At 50.0% G+C, this 19072-nt stretch overlaps 1 protein-coding gene across 1 annotated transcript in view; it reads right to left on the bottom strand.

Moving 5' to 3' along the window:
- NIN (ninein) overlaps positions 1 to 18662 on the bottom strand; it is a 111978-nt gene extending 93316 nt beyond the window's left edge. Inside the window, exons 1-2 of the mRNA XM_089309720.1 lie at positions 18255 to 18662; positions 8885 to 9088 (exon numbers count right to left, since the gene is read on the bottom strand). Coding sequence (XP_089165846.1) covers positions 8885 to 9088; positions 18255 to 18557 — 507 coding nt within the window. The 5' untranslated portion in view covers positions 18558 to 18662. The remainder of the gene's footprint in view (positions 1 to 8884; positions 9089 to 18254) is intronic.
- Between the last annotated feature and the right edge of the window lie 410 nt (positions 18663 to 19072).

Here is a 19072-nt window from a genome sequence, read left to right as displayed (position 1 = left end):
GCAGTGTCAGGCAGCATCAGGGGATGCAAGATCGGGAAGACAAAGAACTTTGCCTTTAAGGAGTTTGTCAGCTCTAGGCTAGATTCTAGAAAGCAGGGGGGTGGAATGGGGAAGGGAAGAAAGCACACTGGGAAATGCCTTGAGAGAGGCAAAACAAGGCAGGAGGGTCCTTGGGTGGATAGGCATATCCTTCTTGGCCAGGAGGGCAAGAAACAGGGACAGTTTGATGACACCTCTTCAATAAATGCACAGGCAGAACAAAAGGTTTCCAAGTGTGCTTATCAGGTAGTAAACCAGTCTCATTTCAGAAAAAGGGTTCTAGAGAAGATGAACCATGAGTATTAACTTGGAGGTTCATAATCCATAATCAAAAAATAAAAAAAAAAATAAAATTCAGGGTAAGCACTATGGCACAGCAGGTTAAGCCACTGTCTGCAGCGCTGGCATCCTATATGGGCACTGGTTCCAGTTCCAGCTGCTCCACTTCCAATCCAGCTCCCTGCTGTTGTGCCTGGGAAAGCAGCAGAAGATGGCCCAAGTCTTTGGGTCCCTGCAACCATGTAGGAGACCTGGAAGAAGCTCCTGGCTCCAGATCAGCCCAATTTGGGTCATTTGGCCATCTGGGGAGTGAACCAGTCAATGAAATCTCAATCTCAATCTCAGTCTCCCTCTCTAACTCTGCCTTTCAAATAAATAAAAATAAATCTTAAACCATCCAAAAATCCAGATACAACTCAGCAGCTGATCCCGAAGGGCATTCTTCCCTTTTGTTGAGACCCTGGGTGCAGGAACCAAGCTCAACCTCCCTCAGACTCCTTGCAAGACAGAGAAGCTACACAGCTTGTGAACAGATGAAGAGGAAAGCTTCCAGCAGCTTCTACGAGCCTCCTACTACCTGCTCCCCACCAGCTGCAAGCCCCCTGCCTCCCACCAGCAGCAGAGCCCCCTACTCCCTGCTCCCCACCACCCACAAGCCCCCTGCCTCCCACCAGCAGCAGCAGATTCCTTCTTCAGCCGGATGAAAACCCAGCCCTCCGCGCACCCCAGGCACAATCTCTTCACAAGAACAGACTGTCACCACCTCTGCTTCAATAAAGCAGCCTGCCTCTGCTGAGGTCAGTCTCCAGCTCTTTTTCCATCTCTCTTTTCTGGGGGTACGGAAGGCCAGAACCCCTAACTATTCCAAACCTAACATATCCAAACCAACAGAACAACATTAAGCCTTAAACTAATCTCTAGGTTCCTTCTTGCAAGGGCCAGAGACACTGGGCCTTGGATTGAAATAGCAGCCAACGCCACATCTTTCAAGGAGAGGCCTCACCAGCCGAGGCAGGTGATGGCTCATTTCCATTAGTGCTCATGAATACTGATGTGGCAGGAGAGCCCCCAGGGCCCCACGCAGACTCCCCCTCCCTTGTCAGAACCTCCTCTAGCGTGAACAATCGGGCATCCGTGGGGTGACCACGCTCAGTAAGTACAATTATTCAGTACCATTCTTCTCCTCCAAGGGAGCTCTACTATTGTATTCTGTTAAAATTTAGAAATCTTCCCAAATATGCAATGCAATCAGACCTCACCAAGTAACAGGCCCAGCCGGGTGTAGCCTCCTCATTTGAATAAGAATGCATCCATTCATCCTAAGAGCATCCCTGGATCCGGTGTGGCACAAAGGGCAGTTCCCAGCAATGGGAAAATGACATGACTGACTAAAAACACACATGACATTTAAACTCAATTACCAGGAGGACGAGTCAGGTTTGATATTTTTTGTCAGGTGTCATGATGGCTGAATAGAAGTTCACCTCACTTTGCCTCTCAACATTTCATGTCAGCACTTTTTTAAGACACACGATTTGCCTTTCCGAGAGAGTTGAAGCATCATATAAGGAACAAATGCTCTTTCAAACCACAGAAAATCTGCCACAGGAACCGGAGTGCAGACACTAACGGTGCCTCAAATCACCTCTCACAGACCTGGCCATCAAACGAGGGGACGTGCAGTGTTCAAACGGCACTAAAAGGAGAGAACACAGAGACCTATGGGCCTGCCATTAAATTCAGGAGGTTTGCAATTATTAATACTTAGGGAAGCTGAGAAAAGAAAAACACGACACATTAGCTAAAATGGGTATAGGAACTCACGGGAAGGTCAAGGCACAGGAAAACCATGTTGACAGCACTGTGCAAGGAGAGATGACACAGGCCAACAAAGGCACATGGTGTCTGAATGAAATGAACAACCAAGAAATATTTTCAAAAAGCGTTTGGGTTACTGTAGCTTAGCAGCCATATTTAATGTAGATAATACACAGCGAGGTGCAGGCCACTTTTAGAGTTTATTTTTTATGTATTTGAAAGGCAGAGAAAGAGAGAGATGGAGAGAGACACACCTCCCATCTGCTGGTTCACTCCTCAAATGCCAGCATAGAGGGCCAGAGCTGGGCTAGGCTGAAGCCAGGAGCCAGGAAGTCCATATGGGCCTCCCATTTGGGTAGCAGGGACCCAAGCACATGAACTATCACCCGCTGTTTCCCCAGGATCCTATCAGCAGGAAGCTGGATTAGAAGTGGAGTGGCTGGGACTCAAAACAGGCAATCTGATATAGAATGAGGGCATCGCAAGTGGCGGCTTAACTCACAGCACCACATCTGCCCAAGCGAGGCTGTTTTAAAAGGTAGATATTTTTAGGGGCCAGCACTGAGGCACAGCAGGTAAAGCCATAGCCTGAGATGCTAGTATCACATATGGATGCCAGTTCATGTCCTGGCTGCTCCACGTCCCATCCAGCTCCCTGCTAATGCACCTGGGAAAGCAGCAGAGGATGGCCCTGACTGGGCCTCTGCCACCCAAGTGGGAGACCCAGATGAAGCTCCCAGCTCCTGGCTTTGGCCCTGCCTGTTACAGCCTTCTGGGGAGTAAACCAGCAGTTGGAAGATCTAATTATTTCCAAATAAAAAAACAATTTTTAAAAAGCTTTATCTATTTATTTGAAAGGCAGAGTTACAGAGAGGCAGAGGCAGAGAGAGAGAGAGAGAGGTCTTCCATCCTCTGGTTCACTCCCCAGATGGCCACAACGGCCAGAGCTGTGCCAATCCAAAGCCAGGAGGCAAACATCTGTGATGGCCACTGCAAAAAGTCCCCTTTGTGTGGGTAAGGAGCAAGTCACAAAAACCAAACCAGTGAACCAAACTGATGAGCATGCCTGACCATATCTTGTCCACACAGGAGCCAGGTGCTACTGAAATAACGGAGGTGGAAGACAGGCCATTTAGCTCTGTCTCCTCCTTGCCGCTCCGAGACCAAGGTCTTCCCCAAAGCTCTCCCCCTGCCCTCGCTTCCTGTTACACTGAACACCTCTGAGCGACTCAAGGATTTCCAGGACACAAAAGCCCAGTTAATTCTGGAAGGAGTTTGACAGCAAAGACTCAATACAGAACAGAACCAAGCCTAGCAACTTCTACACGGAGGGTCTGCTTTCTATAATGGGGAACCACAGACCTACGAGAGTTCAAACCAACCCCTGGAAAGGAAGAGAATGATCATTCACCTGGAGGCACAAGACCGACACAGGAATAAAGATAAAATGAAATAAAATAAGCCTAACCATTTCAGGTTAGATCACGGTGGTTAAGCAGCAGGATAAAGCAAAGGGTAGGACATGGAGAGATGTGATAAAATATTTCCACCATTACCCATGATAGGGTCGAGCGGCCTCAGATCAATAAAATGTGGGCAAAGCACAGTCATGGGGTCTTTATAAATAGACACTGCGTGGTGACCAAGCATAATCCTGCACGCAGAGAGGAAGCCCGGGGAATGACAACCAGAAAGCACTTCTCTATTTGGGATTTACTCTTCCAATGATTACAACGTATACGGTGGAAAGAAACTTTGAAGGGCTTTCAGTGAGTTGGAGACAAATAAGCAAATCCAACACAGGAAACTAAGGGAAAGCTGAGGAAAATTAAGTATTTGTACAGCTATCAAATTTTAACAGGAATATTTCCAAGTACCTTTGGTGATGGAAGTCCTGGTGATGGAAGTCCCTGGGACTCTATGGAAGCCGACAGTGAGCTCTGCTCTCAGCTGACTTGTGCTCATCCTTAACAATGCTGGACACCACAGTATCTCTGCATCCAAATTCATACTCAAGAGTTTAGCAACAGGGCCAATAATGTGGGGCAGTGGGTTAAGCTACCACTTGCAACGCTGGATCCCAAACTGGAGCACCGGTTCAACTCCTGGTTGCTCCACTTCTGATCCAGCTCCCTGCTAATGCACCTGGGAAAACAGCAAAAGATGGCCCAAATATCTGGACCCCTGCCATACATGTGTGAGACCTGGATGCAGTTCCTGGCTCCTGGCCTTGATCTGGGCCAGCCCTGACCATCATGGGCATTTGGGGAGTGAGCTAGCCATTAGAAGATACTTCTGTCTTTCCCTCTCTTTCTCTGTAACTCTGCCTTTCAAATAAATAAAAATAAATATTTATAAAAAAGAATTTAGCAACAAAACTCTTCAGCTATTTTGTTTCAAAGTTTGAGCATATTGCTTAAGAAAGGAAAATTCATTTAAATGATGTAACTAAACAGATATACAGCTGATGACTATAACTAAAGGATTCAATAAAACCAAGGCAAACTATCTTCCTTATGTCTTGATTTCTAACAGAAGAGATATAGAAAAACATGTAGGAATGCTTCATGTAAAAGATAGAAGGAATAGGAGGTATCTGCAATTGTTATCTATTGCTTGGGTAAAAATCTGATTCAAGAAAACTGATGCCCTTTCCAGATTTGTGTAGTATTTGCTACCTAGACTAGTCACCTGCCAGGTCACTACCCACTAGACTAAGTTCTTTGGTTCTTTTTAAAAATATTTATCTATCTGAAAGGTAGATTTAAAGAGAGAAAGGGGGGCAGGTAGAAAGGATAAGGGGAGAGAGAGATCGATCTTCCACCTGCTGACTTGCTTGCTAAAACCAGGAACCAGGAACTCCATCCTGGTCTTCCTTGTGGCTGGCACAGGCCCAAGCACTCGGACCTTCCTCTCTGCTTTCCCGGGGGCATTAGCAGGGAGTTGGATCAGAAATGGAGTAGCCTGGACTCAAACCAGCACTCACACAGTATCCAGACATCTGACCAGGTTAGCCCAAGTTCTTCAGTGTCTTATGGAGCTGGTGTTGGAGCTTCATGCAACTCACAGATTATTTATTTGAAAGAGTGACAGAGTGAAAGGGAGAGACTAAGAGAAGAGACTGACAGGTGTTTAATGATGACAAAGGCATGGGTGCAGCTCTTCAGTTAAACGAGTCACAACACGAGGAACCCTTTCCTTCAAATCGGGCACCTTCAAGCTTCACACATTTTCAACACTTGCATAAAACCATCCTGCTCAGGGGAACGCAGCTTCCAGGTGTAAAGCCAGACAAATGATTGGAAACGTGATTCTGGGGGAAATGGCCTATCAGGAAAATGCATGAAAATGACATATGGTTTCAAGTTACCTTCCTCGACAATCATTAAAAGAATTAGACTTAAAGAAAAATCAAATGATTCAAGGTAGATGGTCAAATTAAAAAGTAAATAGATACTATTCATATTCTTGGTTAAGGAAAAATATTTTCTGTCTTTTTTTTTTTTTTTTTGGACAGGCAGAGTGGACAGTGAGAGAGACAGGGAGAAAGGTCTTCCTTTGCCGTTGGTTCACCCTCCAATGGCCGCCGCGGCCGCCGTGTTGCGGCCAGCGCACCACGCTGATCCGATGGCAGGAGCCAGGTACTTATCCTGGTTTCCCATGGGGTGCAGGGCCCAAGCACTTGGGCCATCCTCCACTGTACTCCCTGGCCACAGCAGAGAGCTGGTCTGGAAGAGGGGCAACTGGGACAGAATCCGGTGCCCCGACCAGGACTAGAACCCGGTGTGGCGGCGCCACAAAGTGGAGGATTAGCCTAGTGAGCCGCAGCGCCAGCGTTCTTTTTTATTTTTTTTTTAAAGATTCATTTATTTACTTGAAAGGTAGAATTATAGAGAGGCAGAGGTAGAGAGACAGAGAGAAAGGTCTTCCACCTGATGGTTCACTTCCCAGTTGGCTACAGTGGCCGGAGCCGCGTGGATCTGAAGCCAGGAGCCAGGAACTTCCTCCAGGTCTCCCATGCGGGTGCAAGGGTCCAAGGACTTGGACCATCTTCCACTGCTTCCCCAGGCCATAGCAGAGAGTTGGATCAGAAGTGGAGCAGCCTGGACTCGAACTAGCATCCATATGGGATGTCGGCACTGCAGGTGGTGCCTTTACCTGCTACACAACAGTACTGGCCCCTTAACTCTCTTTCAACAAAGAAAGATGAAAGCAGCCTCAATTTCAATAAAGGTAAAATTTCCAAGTTTTATTTTTTAAAAAATTATACTTTATGTGTTTGTACAAAATTAATGCCATAAGCATCCAGAAAATTGATGGTACTAATGCATCTGAAAGCCAATTTAATGGAAAACTGCAGTTTATGGTAAACGTACATCTAACTGAGAGGCACCCATACCCCAGGACTACTGGGATGCCAGACACGCAGGCCACACCTAACACATAGCTGTTGAATAAATTAACATATAAATCTCTTCAGGTTGTTATGATGCCCTTTCTTCCTGCTTTATTATTATTATTAAACCAAGCTGCTCACTCTTACAAGTTTCCCCATAAATACTTCTATACAGAAGAAAGATGACTGGCATAGAAAATAATTTATAATTCAATTTAGCATTCCTGCTCAATTTATCAGGAAGGAACTAGCATTTGGACGGTCCCAGTGAATTCTATGGCTTTTTTTTTTCCTTATAATTTAAAATTATAGACCACCGAGAGTACCTTCACAGCAGATGGCCAAGTTTATGTGATCACCTGAGAACAACTCCATTCCAGCAAACATGCAGATGTAGCAGTAGTGCATGAATTCACACCAAACCCGCTATCCAGACAATCACCAGGCACCTCCCACATGAAATCAATAAGCTTAAATCTATTTAACGTTTATCCCTGGCTCACTAAGTAAATATCATGCTATACACCACTCAGGTATTCATTACTTGAGCAAACAGCAAACACAAAAACCAGGCTGACAGTGTCCAGTCATTAACAAACCAATCAATGACCGGTCCCTTGTTGTAGTCAAAGGAAGGCAAAGATGTGCAACAGCTGGAAAGATGACACCTGCTGCCAGGGTGCGACCTGGTCAGGGCAAAGGACTCTGTATTTCTGCTGATTCTAAGACCTGAAGTTGGACAAGTATTACATCTTCTCAGGTTTTAGCAAGCATTCAGACAGATCCATCTCTTGGTATATTATTCCTTCGGCACAAAAAGTCCTTGGATCCTGAAGCCCCACAACAACATGGGCGTGCACTACATGATGGAGAGCAAATGGTTCCAGCTTTCAAAGCTCCTGGTGCTACTACCTTGAAAGCAAGACTGGCAGCATTTTATAGGGACCCCATGCATTCCCAAGCAGCTCACCTCCCACAGAGCAGCCAAGAAAAGTCCCAGCTTTTGCAAAGAACTGTCTTTTTCTCTAGGTGTGAGCCCCATTTAACACTCCATTTGTGGTGCCACGCCCCGGAGGACACAGGAGGATCACAACTCCTGTCTCAGGTTATAGGGAGACAACACATCAAATTAGATCTGAGGCTGCTAATGGATCTTGTCAGCCAGGGGACAGCCAATACCCACCGAAGAAGAGGAAGTTCAGTCACCATGAGAAAGTCAGCTTCACGCCTGCTTCCCCAGTGTTCAACACGTGACAGAAACCACCGTCCACAAAGTGCCAGCGAAACGAGAGCAACAGAGCTCAAAGCACCACCTGTGTTCCCTCTTATCTCTTCTAAAAGCCAACAGCAAGAGACTCAACCAAGCCAAACACACGATGTTATTAATTAAAATGATGAGAATTAAAAGGCAATTGCAGGGCCAGCACTGTGGTGCAATAGGTTAATCCCGTATGGGTGCCAGTTCAAGTCCTGGCTGCTCCACTTCTGATCCAGTTCTCTGCTATGGCTTGGAGAAGCAGTAGAAAATGGCCCAAGTGCTTTGGCTCCTGCACCCACATGGGAGACCTGGAGGAAGCCCCCGGCTCCTGGCTTTGGATTGGCACAGCTCTGGCTGATGCAGCCATTTAGGGAGTAAACCAGAGGATGGAAGACCTCTCTCTCTGTCTCTCCCTCTCACTGTCTGTGTAACTCTACCTCTCAAACAATTAAAAAAAAAAAAAAAAAAGGCAAATGCAGGTCATAACAGAGCAAATGTCCTTCCTACTATCAGCAAGACAAAAAAAATCCCTTCCATCTGTGACTTGATCTGTGGCAGAGTGTGACAATTCGTTGTCAAACGTGGAAGCTAACATTGGCACACACACACACAGCCCTGCAGGGAGCAAGGCGTGCTGAGTTTTAAATGAACCTGCACCGTATTTACCTCCTCTTCTGTCTCATTTCCTGGGTGGAAGGTTTAATTAATACTTCACCCAGAACCAATGCACACAAAACAGCTTTATTGAGAGTCAAAGTCACAACAGAAACCCGCTCTTCTCGGAACGCTAGGTTCAGGCTTCTTTTTTCTTAGCATGTTTTCTTCTCTTCAATGAAAATCTCACCCCCTCCTTTCCATTCCAATGATGAAAATGGCACACTAAGAACCAGGAAAAAAAACAGGAAAACCTCCTCCTGTTACCTCTTTAAGATACTCAGACGCCGCCCCTGTTTGAGCACAAATGGGAGCAGGCCCCTTCACCTGTCACTCATGCCCAGCACGGTCCTCTTTTGATTAGATCATGGCCAGCCAGGCACCCCAATAACAGAAAGCGCACCCGCCTCCCCCAACCTGAGTTCTCCCCAACAGCTTACCTTGCCCAAGAGGTTGTCCTGCAGCAGCGTCTCCTGGAGCACTGGGCCCACCTCCTCCAAGCTCAGCACGTGGCAAAGGTCGGTGAGCTCCTCCTGGCCCAGGGACCCGGTGCCGGTCGTGTCAAAACTGTCAAACAGCTCCTTGAGTCGGGCCTCATGCTGGTCCTGCTCCACCTCATCCATCCCATAGCCCACAGAGCTCACCTGTGTGTGGGAAGGAGACAGGGACAGGGTGAGGCAGCTCCCGTGCACACTCGCCGCACTGCCTGGCCCCTGTGTGTGTCGCTGCCTGTGACACACACCCCAGCAAGCCCACAGGTCCCTTCAGGCCCCAGCCTGGGCCAGCAGGGCTCCCACAAGGGCTCCCATCAGGAGAAGATTCACGAGGTTGGGGTTACCAGAGTCAGGGGGTCACGTAGGCAGAAAGTCACCCTCCTCTCCTGCTCAGCCCTCAGGTGGATGGCCAGTCTGCCAGACTCCAGGCTGACGGTTGGTCTCTCTCGATGGGCTCCTCTGACCCAGAACTTGAAGGTCAAAGACCACTTGTGACAACCAGAATGTTCGAGCGAACGTTCCCTGGAAGTCAGCAAGCTTGGGAGCACCTGTCTGGATGTTGCAGGCTGTGATGGGCCGAGATGATGGCTCCACTTGGTTCCGCCTGCGTGCCCCGATAACAGGGAGACTCAGCGAGAGGCACTGCAGAAACACAGCTCTTGCAAAGCCAGCTCCTTGTTTACCTGAGGCTGAATGCTGCTTTTGACAAGAGTCCCTCACAAAGCAACTCAATTAACTCTGTGGGTGCAATTACCCAAGGTGTGACAGGAAGAGTATTCCCTGAAGGGTGCCTTAGTCCCAGGGAGCATTAGGTCATGCTCAGTTACCTAGAGAAATGAGAAAACACTTCTCCAACCTTTCAGGTGGTGAGGTTTGAAAGAGTCCCAAACCAAATGCTGCAGAATGACAGGCAACCTGCACCACACAGCGTCCCACCCTTTCATGCCCGGCAGGGCCACCTTCCATCTCTCTGACCCTCTCTGACCCTGGGCTTTCCATAAAAGACAGAAGGCATCAAAAACTCTTGGTGATTTTTGCCAGTGATATGCATCATCAAATTCCAGATACCGGGTACTGAAATCTGTTGCATTCCTTGCAGAATAATTCATCCATAATGTGTTGAATAGCCCCATGCAAGCCTGAAACCCGCACACAAGAAGGTCCCTTTACCATGATGCAATGGCTGCCAAACACCATCTACGTAGGCCCTTGAGACAGTGACATGAGCCACCTGCAGCGAGCCTCTCATCTCTGGTCCTGGGATGACGGAAACAACACCTTGAACTGAACCAAGCTCTGGGTCAGAAAATGCTCTATTCCAGAGGCAGTGGCGCACAGAACAGAGCATTGCCATGTGGGAAACATGTCTGCAGGGAAGTGGACCACGGCCAGAGCTGGAAACAGCAGCGCTCTCCATCAGCGGGCAGCACTGCTCAGCATCCCACTTCCGTCTTTCCAGACACAACAAGCCAAACAGAGCCACCACCTTCCCAAGGGCTTCACAGCGTTCAGTGGACTTAGGGGATGAACCCAAACAGCTCTGCCAGGCAGCTCCAAGTGTACTGGGGTTGCTTTTAAAGGGACACGGCACAGGTGCAGTCCAGGCCCCTTGTCTGGGACAGGCATCTTTCTCTCCTAATTATCAGGGTTTCCACTGCTAAGGTGCTCCTGGTCCTGGCAGCCTTCCTAAGGTTGGTCTGTTGGGTTAACTAATCACTATGTAAATATTTTCAAAATAAGTAGAGAGTGCTATGTAAACATCACCACATCAGAAAAGAGGCACCAAGGTGTTAAGTCAGGCTGTGAGGGTTAGGAATTTAGACAAGGCCAAGGGCTGGCTAATGAGACTCACCTAGGGTCTGCCCATTGTCAACCAAAACCTGCTGAGACTCCCCAGGGTGCTCTGGGATTTCCAGGGTTGCCATAGCTCTCAGCCTCACTGACTCCATAAAAGCCACACCATTCTGCTATTGCCTACATTTGCATCCACAACTGTTCATCAGAAAGTTCTCAGACAATGAAGAGGTAAATTTGCTGAAATCCAGGTAGAAAGTTCTTAGACAAACAGAACTAAGAGATCAATTTATTGAAATTCATGCTTAGCTTTTTTTTTAACATGCCTTTTCCAAAAACTCTTTGAAGTGCCCTAGCATGTGTTAAAAAAAAAAAAAAAAAGGATGAATTCTAACTGCTCCTTTATAAAAATTAAAACTAAGGGGTGGGGATTTGTACCTCTAAACCAATGAAAGCAGCAGTGAAACAATGGACCCAGAGGTCCGATCTCATGGGCTGTTTTGAATTTGATCAGCAGTCACCCCAGGCTCTTCAGAAGGTCACCGCGTTTTCATGAAATCAAACCTCTTTGATTTGATAGCAGCTTTCTTTTCTAAAAATCTCTTTTATTTCATAGGCCTCTTCCCCCAAGGCACCGTGCTAAGGAAAACATTGTGACCAAGGCAGGGAGTGGGAGGGTGGGCAGAAGAGGTTGGGAAGAAAGCCCCACTCTTGAGGAACGTAAGCTCACTCTGCAAACATCCAGAAGATGTTACACATAGTGGCAAGTTGTCAGGACTCACCTGGCACAGACGCATTTTGCTGGCTGATACAATTCTCCAAACTTTCATCAGTAATTTCATGTGCAAGAATTTGTTCCTCCCCACTCGGAAGAAATGCCTTTCAGGGTGAGGTGCATACCTTCTATTTCTTTTCTACCCTGCCCCCCCCCCCCCCCAAATGCACAGGGACTCAGGAAACATCATGGACTCAGTCTGGCATATTCCTTGAGAGGAAACTCACCTTGCACATGAGCTGGAGAAATGAGTGAATGAAACTTCTGAAATACCTGTTTCTTCTCCACGCACCTCTCCCCTCCCTCCAGCCAGCCCTCATTCAAATGCAGACATAACTAAGCAAAAGCAGAGTGCTAATAGTGACTGCCAAACTGTACTATGTGGAGCCATCTGAAGTTTAATTTAACGGGTTCATAATTAAGCCAATGGATTCACGAATCTCAGCCGCATTTGTTGTGGTGGTGGTGGTGGTGGTTATGGGATGAAACTGCAGGAGAATCTGTGCTAACATGCTTTCTCAAGTCCCTTCATGAGGACAACAGCACCCACGTAGAAGGGCTATTGTGAGGGTAGAAGATGGCAGGCATGGGAGAGTGGCTAATCAGAGAAAGCTACTATGGAAGGGGAACTGAGAAAATCCTGCTGACTTACAAAGGAAGTATAAACTTAGAAGGGGTAACTTAAGTCAATCATAGACTTACCTTCAAGACAGCAAAGCATGAGATTGGGCAGGGGATGAATTATGTAGACAAACAGCCCTGTATTAGTAAATGACAATGGCAACAGGCAATGCTCCATGCTGCCTTGCTCTTAAAGGCATATCATTGGGGCTGGTATTGCGCTGCAAAGGATTAAGCTGCTGCCTATGACACCAGTGTTCCATATAGGTACCATTTCCAGTTCTGATTGTTCCACTTCTGACCCAGCTTCCTGCTAACATGCCTGGGGAAGCAGCAGAAGATGGCCCAAGTGCTTGGACCCCTGCCACACATATGGGAGACCTGCATGGAGTTTCAGTCTCCTGGCTTCAGCCTGGCAAAGCCCTAGTCATTGCAGCCATTCAGGCAGTGAACAGGTGGATGGAAGATAGCTCTCTCTCACTTACCCTCTCTGTAACACTGCCTTTTATATAAATAAATGAACTTTTTTTTTAAAAAAAAGGCAATTCATTAATCATTAATGTTAAATAATGTTAAATAAAACCTTTTGGCTAAAATGCAGTTAGGAATTTAGAAGGAACTTTCACATTTTATTATTTTTAACTTCTGAGCATTTCCTGAGTCTGGCCTGTGCTAAGTGCTTTATGTACATCACCTCATGTAATCCTTCAGATTCTGTGAACAGTAATTACCATATTCCCAGTTAGATGTTTTAACCGGGGCTTAGGAAAAATCAGGCAGTGCCCAAGGACATAGCACTAACATGGGGGAGAGGTGAGATTTGAACAAGTGAATCTGAATTATATTCTACCTCACTCCTACACATGCACACAGACCATATGAATGGGACCACAGAAAAGACCCCACCAGCAAACTTATAACCACTTTTATAGGTTAGCTCGCCAAACAGTACAGAATACCATGCCCGCTAACTTTTCAAGTTAGAAAGGAGAGGTGGGGGCCAGCACTGTGGCATAGCAGGTAAAGCTGACGCCTGCAGTGCCAACATCCCATACGGGCGCTGGTTTGAGTCCTGGCTGCTTCACTTCCGATCCAGCTCTCTGCTATGGCCTGGGAAAGCAGTAGAAGGTGGCCCAAGTCCTTGGGCCCCTGCACCCATGTGGGAGACTTGGAGGAAGCTCCTGGCTCCTGGCTCCGGATCAGCAGAGCTCTGGCCATTGTAGCCAACTGGGGAGTGAACCAGCAGATGGAAAACCCCTCACTCACACTCTTTCTGCCTCTCCTTCTCTCTCTGTGTAACTCTTTCAAATAAATAAATAAATCTTAAAAAAAAAAAAAAAAAAGGAGAGGTGGACTCCTTTCTTCCTACCTCCCTCGACCTACTGAGTGACTGATGATGGCCTACAAAGGATACACAGATAGAATAAATATTGTTTTTTTTCTAAAGCAGCTTTTTGACTTAGGGCACAGAAGTAGTGAAATTTTATATAAAATTGATCAGACAGCATCCCATATCCTTCGTAATGAGCATAGCCTAGGAATTGACAATTGCTAACTTGCCCACAACAGATACTGATGTCTCACCTGTAGGATACAATGCTTTCCACAAAGCCCAAGTAGACCCCATTAACAGCAGGAGGAAGAAGGCTGGGTTTTGAGTGACAAAACCTCCTTCCAATTCCAAAGAACAATTCCAGTTTTATGAAGCCTGCCATAAACCTGGGCCTCTTTTTGCCATTTACCTTCCCCATCCAATTGTCTCAAGTCCTTAGGAGTCCTCTGGAATAAAAAAACCCAGTGTGTGCCATGGTCTGGAATTCTAACTAGGGATGGTCAAAAGAGACAGATGCACACAGCCATTAATCAAAACATTTATCCCCAATCACCACCCATAATGACTATGATTCTGAGCATTTTCCTTCCAAATAACTCAAAACAAGGCTGCCAAAACACTGCCACACACCCTGACAGGAAGCCCAGTGCAGATCTGTGTCCAGTGCCCCCCTGGGCCACCCTAGCTCAAGATCTCACAGCGCCAACAGAGACTGCAGCTGGGACAATGAAGTCACCAATCAAAGGGAGCTCATGAACTTTCTAGCATCCAAGGTTCAAGGAAGGAGCTTGTAAGAACAGCACCCTGGCCAGAGGGGGACGTCTGTTCTGGGCTGGAGACAGTGAAAGGGGCCAAAGTCTGGCAAGTGAAAGCCAAATGATAAATAAGCACAAGGCCAGATTCCCCTGGCCTAGGCCTTTTATTTCCCCTCCAGATGGCCCAGCAGCTGAACAGCTCTGCGGAATTTCTGGAAGCCCCTCTCTCGGCTCGGCCGCCCTGCTTGCTGGGCATGAGAATAGATGTGTTAGGGCTTGTGTTCAGACAGAGCTGTTGGGGGCTCACTGAGCAGGCAGTGACCACCACGCAGCTAATTTAGTTACTTTGGAACTGAAGGGATGCACACAGAGCGTACTTTGGCAAAAACCTTTCATTCATGCTGTCGCCTTCCTCATTTGGCAAGCCAGGGCCTAATAATGCCAATGATCACATTACACTGTTTCTTCTGTCTTTGCTGCAAACACTTTAATCTGCTGTAAGGGTTTCCAGGCTGGCCATCTTGGACCCAGTTCTGTATACAAGGAAATAGTGTCAAGAAAAAAATTCAAGTTTAGCCAAAGCTCAACAGTACAAGAGTTTGCACCCCATCTGCGTGTTTACAAGGGAGCTAACTTCTGCCCGATGCTACTGCCGCCCGGCAGCACACCAGGTACCGTCCAGTGCGGCCTCTCTCCATTCCTGGCTGGGTACCAGAAGCATGGCAGTATCGCTGGTGTAAAAACTGACCACAAAAGCCTCAGTGCTAATGCACAGGGAAAAGGTCAAGTTACACAAATTTAAAATAAAATAGTAACCTTCGATAGTGCACTATAGAATTTAAGTTAACTAAGGGTACCCTTTAGCATTTACTCTAAAATGCAAGCAAACAAGCCTTAGTATTTTATATCCTGAAGGATGCCGTCTTCCCAGGCTTTTGTTAAACCTAACAGCAGGTGGATTACCCAATCAAGTAGTTAACTCAGGGTAGCTGGAGGAAAAATCATTAGCCTAGCCGAATGTGGACTCAATAACCTGTAATCAACTAAGGGAAATTACAAAAGCAGAAATCAGAGCTCTGTGATACTGTTTTCTAAAATAGAAGGCTTGTAACAACTTTCGCTTCTTGAGCCCTATTTATTCAAATTAACTTAGGATGCCTGAAGCTGGGCTCACAGTTCCAGGTGTAAGTGAAGAGCTATGTTCACTCACATTTATAAACATTGTTTCCCCAACTTCGGTTTTAAAGCAAACATCAGTGCTTAGATGGTCTGTAATGTTATCCAATCAAAAGCTTGAATAAATGGCTAATTGCTGGTACAAGCTACAACAAAGCAGCATCCTAATTTCAAAGTTGTTCACTTGCAGAATGTCATAATCTTTTAACAATTCTGTTTTATTTGTTAATAGGATAAAAATATCTTTTTTTGCAAGCTTCAGTGAGTCTTCCCATAAGGCCCTGTGGAACAGATGCAAACTAAATAGCCAGAATTCAAGCTGCATTATTTATTGGCTTACAAATGAATTGGAAGCTACAAAAATAAGCCTCCTCAAATGGCTTTAGGCTAATGAATGTCTCTCAAACACTCTAGCTAAACCTACCAGCCCTTTATCCACGTAAGACTGATAAAATGCATTTTCATTATCAACATAAACTGGAAGCATCAAGACTGGTGAAACATTAGTTTAGAAAGTCATTTGCAGTGACATTTAAAACATGCTATTTCAACATCTGACCCATAATATTGGCTGCTAAATTAAGATCACCTGTTAAGAATTCATTGGCGCCCTATTCTCCGTGTGTGTGACAGCATCTTTTGATACTCAGGGTCATTACATATAAAAAATGGAAAAAAAAAAAAAGGAACAAGAAAAAAGAAACGCAGGTCGTTCTGAACAAGTGCCTATTAACACAACCAATTCCTGACATTTCAATGCCAAGGCCACGGTGAGGGCGGCTTTCTCTCTGCCGCCCCCCAAACTCACCCCCACCCCAAGCCCGTCTCTGTGCTGCTGTCCGACCCGTTTGCTTTCTCTACCCTGCAGTTTAGCGTGCTTCCGCCGCAGAAACGCTGAGAGCACAGGTGAGATTCTGCACACGAGCTGCCCCCGCCATTCGCATCACCTCCGGGAGGACAATGCCATGGGCGGAGGAGACCCCAGACTCCATTCTCAGCCGGCCTGTGCTGTGCCTGTCTCTGCAGCCTGGCCATTTTCACAGCTCCCTTCAACTCTAGAGCAAGGATCAACCCCATAACCCGGGTCACTCGCCAAGCTAATACGCTCATCATTAGAGAACCTTTAGCTAAAGGGGAAGGGGGAGAGAAGAGGAGGAGGAGGAAGCCAATCCCTTGGCGCTGGAAAAGCCTCAGATGTCACAGTACCTGCAGGGACCCTGCTGGCCACTGCTGGGTACCCAGGGGCTCGGCTCCCGCGCCCCCACGGACTTGGCTGGGAGTCCCAGCAATGTGTGCCGACTTAACGCAGTCAGGAGCCGGGCGGGACGGCCCAGCCTGCAGCCTCCTGAACCCCGGGGGCTCTGGCTCCGTTGGGCGAAGCGAGCGCAAGACGTCACCGTATCCCACCCGCCTGGACTCACCGCCCCCGGGCGGGACAAGCCCCCACTTTACTTCCACCTGAACCCCGGGTTGTCAGGCGGAGGCTGGGAAGTCGCCTCTTTCTGTCTCGCTCTCTTTCAATTTCACAGGAAGAGCTGTAAAGCGGCGGCGACTACCCGCGCCGCTGTCCCCTTGCGGGGCCCACCCGGGGACCCCAGCAGCTTCCGCTCCCGAAGCTGCGCACTCCCAGCCCGCAAGTGTGGCGGCCGGGGCTTTCCGTGTTCTCGCGCACCCCCCACCCCACCCCCGCCCCGGCCCCCGGCATGACGCTGGCAAAGTCGCATTCGCGCTCCCCCTCCACCCTCCGACGGTGCAAGCGGACACCCAGGGTTCCCTCGGCGGCGGCTCCTGCGCCGGGCTGCCCCGGGGGCGCACGCCTCCGCCACTGCCACCCTCCGAGCTCCTGGGCATCCAGGTTTGCCCCGTGCACGCCCTCCCACCCCGCCAACCACTGCAGCTTCAGTCCGGGGCTGCCGGCGGGGCCCGGGGCGACGCTACGGGGGCAGCCGGGGGAGGCGCGAATGCCCCCCGCGTCCCTGGCAACCTGCGCGGCCACCCCGGCGTGCTCGCGCCGGCCGCAGCCTACCTTCCGCGGGCCTCCGGCGGCGCCGGGCGCTGTGCAGAGCCGGGGAGGACGCTTTGTTAGGGCCCGGGACGCGGGACAATACTTAGCAGCCTGCGCCGCGGCTCCGGGCGCGCGTCCTTCAAAAGGACGCGCATCGAGACCGGCGCGGGCGTCGTTTCTACATGTAACGGGCAGCGCTCACAAAAGCGCGGCTCCCGGGGCCTCCGGCAGCCCCCGCCAGACCCGTCCCCGCCCAGCCTGGTCCCCGGAGCTCCCCGGTCCCTGTGCGCGGCCACCCCCGGCGCAAGAGGCCTCCGCGCTCCCCAGGCCGCGGCCCGGGGCCCCGGGGTGGGCGCCCAGCTTACCGCGTCCCGGGGCTTAGGCGCCCGGCGCCGCTGCGGGGACCATGGCCGCGGGCGCACTGGGGCTTGGCGGCGGCGGCTGCAGCGGCGGGACGGCCGCGCCCAGCGCGCTCGGCTCCCGGCTCCGCCGCGGGCACCCCGAGCTCTGCACGCCGGGGAGGAAGCGCTGGGCCCGCGCGGGGAGGAGGAGGAGGAGGAGGAGTCAGGGCGACGCCGGCCGGGGCGCGGCTCCTCCTCCGCGGCTCGCGCGGCTCCAGCGGCCGAGGGAGGAGCGGGAGGCGCCGCCCGGGCCCTCCCGGATGCTTCGCCCCCCTCCGAGCCCCCGCCTCCGACAGCTGAACTTGGAGACGCCCGGGCTCGGGCTGCGGGTAGAGGAGGCGTGCGCCCCCGAGGTCGCCGCGGGACGAGGCGGGCTCGTCCCCCACCCCCAACCCCCGCCTGTCTGCCTGTGCTGGCAGAGGCTCCCGCACGTACCCCGCATCCCCGATCTCCCACCTTCCTTATCCCCGCCGACGCGGGGCATACCTCGTCTCCGCCGGCGGGACCTTGAGATGGGAGGGGGGGCTTTTTACGGTCCCTGGATTTCCTGGAAGGGTCCTGGAGGCGGGACCTGGATTTCCTGGAGGGTCTAGCCCCGAGCCCTGGAGAGCGCGCGAGCCTCCCACCGGGTCTAGCCGGGCCGCCGCACCTGCCCGCGGCGCAGCCTCCGGGGGGTCTGTGGCTCACGGGCCAGCGGTATCTCAGTGTGGACCGCCTCCGCCTGCCGCTACTCCACTCGCTCCCCCAACGTCCCAGCATTCTCGCTCCCCCTTCCCTCCGCCTCTGCGCCCAGCGCCATCAAAGCGGGTCCCGAGCGCCGGGCGGGCGGCGCGGCGGCAGGGGTCCGCGGGTCACGCTCTCGGGCCTCCGGAGCTGCGGGGTTAAGCGTGAGGCCCGTGCAGAAGGGTTCGCGAGCTTTATCACAGCCCGCGAGTCCGTTATTTTCGCAGGAGACCGGAGAAAGCCCCGCTGCGGCTGCAGGGCCCGGCCTCGGACCCAGCACGGAAACCTGGGTTTAGGGAAATCCGGGGTGCTGGAGGCAGAAGCGAGCTGACCTCACCCTCACACCCCCACATCGCCCTGGGGAGGCAGCCCTGGGAAAAAGCTGCGTCTCCCAGAAGTCAACGAGCTTGCTCTGGGTCACACAGCAAGGACTTGCTTGGCAGAACTGGGGTTCAAAAGCAGCTCACGTTCATGGCAAAATTGAACGGACTGAAATACACACTCACGGGAATGAAAGGATGTGAACCCGGGGGTGGGGATGGTGGAATAAG

This window comes from Oryctolagus cuniculus, chromosome 12, assembly GCF_051225735.1.
Source record: "Oryctolagus cuniculus isolate XC-2025 breed Fujian yellow rabbit chromosome 12, ASM5122573v1, whole genome shotgun sequence".
Lineage (NCBI taxonomy): Eukaryota > Metazoa > Chordata > Mammalia > Lagomorpha > Leporidae > Oryctolagus > Oryctolagus cuniculus.
Note: the sequence above shows the minus strand (reverse complement) of the source record. Positions and strands in the feature narration are given on the sequence as shown.